Source organism: Fulmarus glacialis, unplaced genomic scaffold (assembly GCF_000690835.1).
Source record: "Fulmarus glacialis isolate BGI_N327 unplaced genomic scaffold, ASM69083v1 scaffold790, whole genome shotgun sequence".
NCBI lineage: Eukaryota > Metazoa > Chordata > Aves > Procellariiformes > Procellariidae > Fulmarus > Fulmarus glacialis.
Window position 1 is genome coordinate 1 of NW_009185606.1, and position 10,457 is coordinate 10,457.

At 35.1% G+C, this 10,457-nt stretch overlaps 1 protein-coding gene across 1 annotated transcript; it reads right to left on the reverse strand.

The window, feature by feature from the left end:
- Window positions 1–88: 88 nt before the first annotated feature.
- Window positions 89–9,736, reverse strand: LOC104070141 (chromosome unknown open reading frame, human C5orf42; the record flags this gene model as incomplete). Its single annotated transcript, XM_009577938.1, has 10 exons — window positions 89–300; window positions 496–849; window positions 1,748–1,900; window positions 2,988–3,237; window positions 4,962–5,144; window positions 5,288–5,391; window positions 6,181–6,337; window positions 8,015–8,121; window positions 8,473–8,699; window positions 9,569–9,736. Coding segments are annotated over 10 exons (1,915 nt in total), but the record flags the coding sequence as incomplete, so codon positions are not given.
- Window positions 9,737–10,457: the final 721 nt, after the last annotated feature.

The following is a 10,457-nucleotide window of genomic DNA, read 5'->3' on the forward strand; positions in this document are numbered from 1 at the left end:
CCTGGTTGTCCTGTATATTTTTTTCCCCCCATTATTCATAGATTAATGAATAATTAATTATTCATTAATATGCAGAGATTATTCATACCTTTTTTCTGTTTTTGCATCATGGTGTACTGCTCGAGGAGGCTCTCTAAGCAGAGATTTCAGTGAGTTTAGTTGCTGAGTAGTACTCTCATCAAGAACTAGGAAAATAGGCACAGTGAGGGAGTCAAGTTCCACAAGACTATTACCATGAGGAGACGCAAAAAAATTTTCATGCTCTAGTATGCACACGCTACTTAGAGCGTGAGAAACCATCTTCAAAAGACAGAAGCATGCCAAAAGGTTTTTTGAGAACAACTGATCATGTTGCTGTATAAGCATCAGTTTTAAAGTTTGTAATGTCAGCTTTGCCACGTGCCCAGTCAGACTGGCTCTTGAATGCCAGTACAACACAGTTAAACACTGCTGAAAATATTTTAGGACACAATGCATCCAGTGAGGATTCTTTACAGATTTATTTAAAGATGCATCCTGGTTCAGCAAAGAACATTTCACAAACTGAAGAATGTTGAAAAAATGGATAATGCAGTTCACTGTGTAGTTCAGCAATGCCTCTTTCTCTTCCATATTTTTTGAAATCCCTATCTGCCATGCAGCAAGGAGGTTTTTCTGAATGGAATATAGTTCCACTGATAATTTATCTTTCTCTTCAGTATTGTCTTTTGCATGAATAGTATCAAACATAGATGCAAATTCTAAGTGGCCTTGATCAGCTTTACCAACAAATGAATGGATTCTTTGGCTATAGAAGCTGGAAGGGCCATCGCAAAACTGCTTTTCGCCATCTGATTCTTCTTCATAATCCTAAATCAGACAAAAAAAAAAAATCAACAGTTTAATTCAAGTCTATTGAGACAGAGCATAATCTGCAAGGATCACCATTTAGTCAGTCTCACAAATGAAATCTTTATGCTTAATTAAAATTGCTTCATTGCTTAGAAGTTTAATTCACAGCAGTTTCATCTAGATCTCAAACTAAATGTAGCTATTTGGAATAATTGTGCAAACAGAAATTAAATTACCTAACAACAAAAAAACCCATTACATTGTAAACAAGCAGTAGTTTTTGTACCAGGAAGTGAAACCCTGTCCTTTATTAAGCCCAGCGTATGAGGAAAAGTTTTGCCAGATACCTGTAAGATATAAAAGCCATTCAACAAAAGCTCAAAAACTTCAAAGAACAAGTCAAAAACCAAAAGTATGAAATGGAGTTTGGAAAGGCTGCACAGTAACTTTGATCACAGAGCCATTCTTCCAAAAGCCATGTACAAATTTTGGAATTAATGGAAGAATCCCCTAAAATTGAGGATAAGTATCTTATTTACTACGGATAATAATACTGTATTTCTTATTAATATATTTTACAGCCCCAGTATATTTAGTAGTGTAATGTTACATTTGATTAAAAAGTGAAGCTAAAGTATTAAACTACAATAAACTGATGTATATGTAGATTAGTATGTATTTTTCAAAAAGTTAATGCACGGCTGAAAGAAATAAGATGTTTGAAAATAAAAATCAAGTATCAGTTGAGAAAAATAACACACCTATAAAGAAAATGAGAATTTAACCAATATGGAATTACTCTAAACGTACCTAGTGAGAGCAAATATACCTATATTATTTGAAAAAAATTATCCTTTACATTTAGAATACCTTAAATCATTTGCATAATTATAAGTGGAAAAATGCTATTACGTACCAGTAAATCAACGGTTTTCTCATTCATTTCTGTTGTGTCTTCTTCCAGGAATTTCGGAATGGTGGAAAAGATGGAGCTTTGGTTTTGAGCGTGTTTTAAAAGACTAGCTTTTAAAGACAACAGTGATCGTAAACACAGAGGTCGCCCTTTAGACTAAAAGAAATAACAATAACACAAAATATATTATCTGTCTTTAGCAAGATCAAACCAGACACTTTCTAAACAAAACAAGGAAATTGGTCCCTTCTGTAAAAAGCTTCAGTTTAAAAGTCCCAGACAGAAAGGGAGAACAGGTCAGCAGGCGTATGTTGCACAGAAACAAACTATCATTTGACCGTGCTTCAGGAATGCAGAATTTTCTCAGCACCAGACAACTTTACTTTGCTTCATGCTGAAAGAATCCGCTTCCTTGATCCCTGAAATGATCCTACAAGTTTGCCAGTATGTAGGGCTTTCTTGCATTCTTACTGTATCATATAGTAACATACCTCTTTAAACCCTCAAATCCTTGCCCACTCTTCTAGCTTATGCATGAATACCATCATAACTCACTTCTCCAAAAATCCAAAATACAAACTGAATTGGAAGAGAAGTTGTATTCCATCAGCAAATGCAAAAATTCTGAACTTAATATCTATTACATTTTATGTGGTTGGCAGCAGTTGCAGGATCTCTTCCTTCAAAGGTTTCCCGTCTGCCAGACTTAGCTCAATTTAGAAGCGACAGAAAAATAAACAAAAATCTTTAAGCTAGCTTTAATTGACAATCTCAATTGAGGATCTAGCGGACACACGCACACAGCACCACTGGGTCTGTTGCTGACTGCTCTAAAACAGCAGAAGCCTAAGATACAGGTTTTACATAATCCTTTCCACATCATTCTGAAAGGATGAGTTGGTCAGAGTAGCATAATACCTGTCAATGCTCTGAACTAACTCTATAGATACAGAAATCCTAATTTCTTTTACAGTTCCAGAAAGAATATATAGTGACAGTTAAGACTGTCCCGTTTACTACATTTTACTGAAATGTCACCCAGACATCAAAGGAATAAAATTTCAGAGAAAACTGTGTATTCATTGTTTTCCAGATCAAAACTATTCTCAAAACAATTTATAATTCAAAGGAATTTATACAAATATCACAGTAAACTAAGTTGAGGTACTCAGTTTAAAAATTACGCATTTTTATACACATGAAGTTTTTTACTTAAAGCCTACAAAATAATTCATAACCCTACCTTGGAGTTCAGCAAGTTCCGACGGATATTTTCAAGCCGTTGGGTTGAATCAAGCAAAAGAGATCTTATAAATCCTGATGGTGAAAGGTTGTTAGGAAATCTAAGCACTGTTATCATGTATCCATCAGAGACAATGAGGTAGGGTAATCTTGAATGTGAAGCAACAGAGAATCTCTGTCTCATAAGGTCACTTTCAGAAGCTGAAGAACCAAGAGACTGGCTAGAGTCTTGACAAAAAGAGTGCTGCTGCCTAAAACAAAGGTACATCAAAAAATAAGAAGCAACTATCATATGTAATAATCATGAACAGAATAGAGATGAAATCACTTATGAACATTTAATACCACTCACACCACTGTCCATTCAGAATGCTAAGGGAAGAGTCTAAATTTTTGCAGGATGACCACTCAGGATAACACTATGCTTGCAAAATGCCAGTATTTTGCTGCAGTTGCAACTTTTTAAATTTAAAGAAAAATAAAAACAGCTTTCAGTATTCTCTTATTATTTCATTAATAAGTATTATACGTATTTTTTCACATTTTGACTTTAAATTTCTATCATACTTTCTTATCTAGCTCTTACTGCGCATGACAAGTGCTTGAAGATGAAATTTTAAGTAGCTTCTAATAAAGTCATATATGAAAAACAAGAAATCCCTCAAGATCTGAATCTTAGTATTTCAGAATCAGTTCAGACATTCAACAGGAATATTTTATATCAATGCACAAGTCTTCTCTTACAAAAGAGGTCGAGAGGAAATGGCCTCAAGTTGCGCCAAGGGAGGTTTAGATTGGACATTAGAAAAAACTTCTTTACTGAAAGAGTGGTCAGGCCTTGGAACAGGCTGCCCAGGGAAGTGGTAGAGTCGCCATCCCTGGAAGTATTTAAAAGACGTGTAGATGTGGCGCTTAGGGACATGGTTTAGTGGGCATGATAGTGTTGGGTTAACGGTTGGACTTGATGATCTTTAGAGGTCTTTTCCAACCTTAATGATTCTATGATTCTATGATTCTAAGAGGTCTTACAAAGTCTTTTCTTATAAAAAAATCACTCCTTACTGAGTTCCAGAAAGCTGAGTTGTGCATGTATTCTAATATTAGCCCCGTAACACTTTGAAATAATGTATAAAAGGACTGGGGTTTTTTTTTTTTGTTTCTTAATAGTCCAAAACTTCGTAGATTATTTGAAAAAAAAGCAGCTGCATACATTCAATAAATAACCATATTTAAGGTATTTTAATGTATTTTAGTATCTGATTTTTCAACCGGACAGTGTAAGAAGGTATTATAATGCTTTTAATGTTTTCATGAGATGTTACATTTACACACTATCCAGCTTTAGTCACTCAGAATTAATAGGATTTTTTTTTTAAATTAAAGTTTAAATTATATTTTGTTTCTTCTAGTTATTCAGATTGTGTTACTTTTTGTAACTTTCAATTTATGCTAAAAAGTGTTATCAGAGATCCTTCTATTCCCCCATGCACCCAGCAGCGTAATTTCAAAATGTAGTTCTGGAGTACCCAAAAAAAACCATTTAAAAAGCTAACTAGTTTTTGTCCATGCAAATATGTTACTTACAAGATCTGATTAAAGTTCTATAGGTAAAATTAAATAGTGAGCAGAGAAATACCACTAGATTAAAATAAATCTGCACTTTTAGTATTTCTGTAAGTTTAATTTCTTATTCCATCGTAAAAACATGCTATTTTTAATTACTACTAAATTCATACACTTTTAAAAAAACAAACACTTAATGTATACTTACATTGTCACAATGCCAATTTTCATCACGACAAATCCATTATAAGAAATAGAAAAGAACTGAATGAGAAACAGATACTGAGAAGACACATGAAAAGCAAAAGAGTGAATACGAAAAATGAAGTTTATGTAAAACTGTAAAAAATATGTTAGAAAGTAAGATATGATCATATGACAAAAACGTATAAAAATTTTCAAACCCTTTTACCTGTATGTTATTAGTGGATGAAATGGAATAAACTCTGCTGGTCCAAATTCTACAGAGCAGCCAGAAGTAATCAAGGTCAGCAATTCACCCATACATGTCAATAAAATCAAAGATCCACGTTTTAACATGCAAGCCAAGAAAAGGCTATCAGCAGTCCAACTCATATCACCAACCCAGTAAGATCTAAATTGGGCAGGAAAAAATATTTTTCTCTGTCAAATTTCTGTATCAGAAGGTTAGGATAATTAAAAAAAAAAAACCAACACACACCCCCCCAACACAAACCCAAAAAATCCACAACAGCAGTAGAAACATCAATTACTGACCTGATAAACTTGGATGGGACCATGCTATGCTTGCTACTACAACCTTTAAGACTACCCGAAACAGTTACAAAATTCAATGTGTTTAAAAACAAAATCTGAGTTGCCTGGAAAGAAAAAGTAAATGTAAAAAAAACCATGTATGTTTGTATCAAAATGTCATTATTGCTGATCGAAAAATTTTTTTACAAGTTATGCATTACATTTGATGTACTGGAAACATTATTATACATGAAAAATGACATTACACTTTAATATTTATTACTATTTAGAGTATTTATTAATTTCTATATCTATTTCTACATTTGAAAAATAATTATATACTCGATACATAATTCCATATTCTTTTTAACATAACTTTTTCTAAAACCCTCAAAACAATGTAAGATCATTCTCCTCCAGTCTTGTTGGTGAACAACTGGAGCTCTGAAGGACTGCATCATCCCATCCTGGTACACTAAATAAGCTGGTCCATGTTCCCCGTCATCATTAGCACTAAAAACTACATTAAGATTTGGCCTCTGAGCTGTTAAAAGGAGTAACATTATGAAGTGGGAATATAACCTCCAGTACCTGTTAGGCTGAGGCCTGATTAAGAATCATCCAGAATATTTGCAGATACAATGCAGTAAATGAAATGAGTTTCTTTATTACTGTATTTCTTGGAAATTAGAAATGACAGAGGAGCTTACATGGATTTCTTAACTGAACAACAGCATTCAAAAAATTACAAGTTAGGGCAGAATTTTTTAGCTATGGATATCAATGTGAATATAATCACACGTATCAATAAGAATGCTGAAAAATCACTCCTAAAAATGTGTTATTAAATCCTTGTTACCACTTCATTCAAACTGAACTATTGTCTTAAATAATTTACTGTCTATCATTCATACCTTTGGATCAGTTTGATTAACAGCTACTGCAAGTAGAAGTCCATCTCTTGCAAACGCACATAGCAAAGCTCCTCTTGACTTTACAGACACACACCGAGGAACCAAATTAACAAGAGAACAAGTCTGCTGTACCCAATGGACCTGGTATGGCAAAGAACTGAATATCAGAAAAAAAGACAACAAAACCAAGGGGTTACTCAGTTATGCTGAATGGGATGATTCATATATAGTAAAAAGACAAAAAGACATAAAGCATGAACAATTAAAAAAAAAAATTTCCTTAAAAACTTTACAAATGAAAAATATTTTGTATTTACATGAGTTTAAAAATTATGTCTGAGCACTGATAATTATTTTTATGGGACAGGAATTTGGGCTATATGTATAGCACATGCAAATAAATACAGATGCATGCCATATAATTAAGGCACTTGTATTCTAGCCAGGAACAGCTTCCAACACAGGAATACTCAGAATTCGAAAATGAAAATCAACAATATGCTGCTCTGAACAAAGAAGTTGTGGATGCCCCATCGTTGGAAGTGTTTAAAGTCAAGTTGGATCGGACTTCCAGCAACCTGATCTAGTGGAAGTTGTCCCTGCCCCGGGTCGGGGGGTTGGACTAGACAATCCTTGAAGGCCCCTTCCAACCCAAACCATTCTATGATCCTAAAAAGATTCAAAACATGATAGAAAACACAAGAAAGATTCCATTTGGAAGCATGTCACCTAACAGACAAAAAATAAAGCATTAACATAAAAAAAATGAATTAAACAATAGTAAGCAAAGAAATTGAGCGAAAGTTGGCATAGAAGAATTATGAGTAACGGCTGAGAAATGTGGTTACAATTTCAGGCTGCAAGTACTACAGTATATATATGCACTTCTACACTGGGAATGTTATGCTCTATTTCATTTTTTGTATTATCAGAAAAGCGTTACCATGCTACTGACAAACTGAGCGAAGAGTGATGCTGCTAAGAAGGGCAAGGAGGGCATCATTACTAAGTTAGTATCACAAGGGCATCATTCAACAGAAGCACTTGTACCGCATCAAGTGCATGGCGAAATTTTAGCAAGTTACTCAAGTTATAACTGCAGAGGACATACCCATTTAAACTCATGTATCTCACTTAGGAAGAGGAATGCACTATACATGTACTCAGGATTATTATTCAATTGCATTTTTAAGTGGTTGAATCAGTATAACTATTTCAGTACATAGTCCCAGCCCAGATACAAGAAATGCACACACACACTCTTACATAGTTCTGGCATAAGAGATGAAAAGGGGAACAGAAAACAAATAAAATATACAAATATGCATAATAAAGAAGAGAAAGAGGTATTCAGGGCATTCATGGCTGCACAGTATGCACTAGTAATATAAGAAAAACAAGCAAAGGAAACTATTAGCATGGTGCAAAAAGCTCCCTGACACTAACATACACGTGTGTGCAGGCATGTGTATGTATGCATAGTCACCCACATACGGTGATAAATATATTCAGTTTTATTCAGGTGTACGTTAATAATGAAGTATAGAATACATACATAAATGCTGTTACATTAACCACATTTAAATACTTGAAAATGGCCACATATGTCCATATATGGATCATATATGTGCATATATTGTTCATATATGCATATATATAATGTGGCACACTATGAACATACATATGCAAACATAAGTAGGTGCTTGTAACCATAGGCTAATTGGACATCAATGTAAATGTGTTCAATTGCAGCTCTGAATCCCAGCTCTAAAGCACTTCATAAAAAAAAATCGTCCTCTTAAGCTAACGTAACTTCAAATATTGTTGAACTTACCTAACGTATTTAAAGCTATTTTCATGCCATCGAAGAACCAAAAATGTGAGCACCAAACATTCTCCAGAGTAAAACACGAAAGAGCACAAACAGCAATCACCTAGTATCTGTGGAAAAAAAACACAACCCAAAACAGAACAAACCCAAAAACCTGGTTACACACAATTTTCTCTTTAATTATTTATGTATTTAGATCAATAGCTATTAAAATACAGATTAAATAACATAATGTTGTCATTCAGAAATATAAAGGCTGGCAAGAATATTATTGGGCCAGATAAACTTTGATCTGATCCAGTATGGCTGTTCTTATATTGTCATTAAATCTAGTATGAACTGAATGATTAAGCCTACACATAACACCAAAGAGGCAGACATCACTCTCAAAATCCAGTATCGCTTCTGTGGCTCTAATTTACTTAAGAGATTAAATGATTGCTCTAGGACTTATTTTTTACCTCATTTTGTATGAAAGCAGCATGGACTCCAATTTCTTTTTCTTCAGCAGAAGGCAACATGACTGACTCATCAGGCAAAATTTGCGTCCAACGCCCAGAAGAATCTTTGTAAGAGGATGTATTTTCATGTTCTGTGCTCTCCCACAAAAAGACACATGCTGTAGGAGTAGTTAATAGTGCTTTTCTGCCATCTCCAGATACATACAAGTACAATCTCATTAAACATTCTGGGAAAAAAACACAACAAACACAACAATGTGCCAGAATAGTTTCTGCTCCTCCATTAGATTTACATTTAAAAAGAAAAGAGAAAGGAAATTTATTTTCTTCTCTATCACAAGAAATCCAAGCTGCCACCTTACGTACCTTTCATTTCGAGCTTCATCACTCATTGTAGACCTTGGGCAGCAGTAATGTCAGAAGGGACGCCCATTTTTATGCATTTTATGAATTATCTTTCCCACAAGACTCAACCACTAGAGTTGTTTCCTGAGATCATCTTTCTTGAAATCCATCTTTCATGGAAAGTACTAATAAATGCTTAAGTGCTCTACTATCTATTACCTTCAGCTCCTAAATGCACTACTGATCTTCCCTGAAATGACAGAATTGCTTGTACAATACTTCACTTTACAACCTGGTATCAGTGAGATTATTCAATACATGACAATATTTGATACATAAGTTTACAAATACATGCCTTTACATTATTCTCTCCAGTTAGCATTTGTCATAAAAACCTACCTACAGAATAAACTTCAAATTTTGCATATAGGTTTACATCAGATGTATGCCTGCTCTAAGGTATTGATAACCTAGTAAGTAATGTTTTTCTACAGTTAAAAACTAGCCATTAAAAAATAAAATATTTACTGTACTTAAAAATGAATTACTATTTACAGGGGATTACTAAATGCAAAAAACTGTACCATTCAAGTGACAGAAAGAACATTTGTCGAAGCTTAGCTAGCACACAAATTATACAAATGCAAAACAACGTAAGAATACAGCTTTTACTTGTGCAGTAACACTTAACAAAAGGAAAACCACTTTCACTCTATCTCAATTTTCAGAAGACTAGTTGAAAAAAACCTACCTTGTGCTGCCGCAACTACTTTCCTAGACTCTTCGATTGCTGGCACAATTTTCAAGCAGTCCTGATCTTTATTCCAAAGAAATAGCTCTCCTGTTGTAAGTATGCCTGCCAACCAAGCACCTGTGTTCATCGTGAGAGAGATGTTTTGAAGGGTATTATTGTGAAGTACTTGAAATTATTTCCTTTCCATCTTAGCTACAGTTCTAAAGCTGACAGTGAACTGGCAGATCCTATAGATATTCTACCTTTCTAAACTGTTACAAGTGTTACAAGGGCAACATTAAAAGCTTCTATAGGTACATTGGGGATAAAAGGAAGACTAGGGAAAATGTGGGCCTTCTCCGGAAGGAAATGGGACACCTGGTTATCTGGGATACTGAGAAGGTGGAGGTACTCAACGACTTTTTTCTCTCAGTCTTCATTGGCAAGTGCCGGAGTCTCACCGCCCAAGGCGCAGAAGGCAAAGGCAGGGACTGGGAAAATGAAGAGCTGCCCACTGTAGGAGAAGATCAGGTTCGAGACTATCTAAGAAACCTGAAGGTGCAAAAGTCCATGGGACCCGAGATCCATCCGTGGGTCCTGAGGGAACTGACGGATGAAGTTGCTAAGCTACTATCCATCATATTTGAGAAGTCATGGCAGTCCGGTGAAGTTCCCACCGACTGGAAAAGGGGAAACATAACCCCCATTTTTAAAAAGGGAAAAAAAGGAAGACCTGGGGAACTACAGGCCAGTCAGTCCCACCTCTGTGCCCCCGAAGATCATAGAACAGATCCTCCTGGAAGCTATGCTAAGGCATATGGAGGACAGGGAGGTGACTGGAGACAGCCAGCAGCGCTTCAGCAAGGGCAAGTCCTGCATGACCAATCTAGTGGCCTTCTATGAAGGA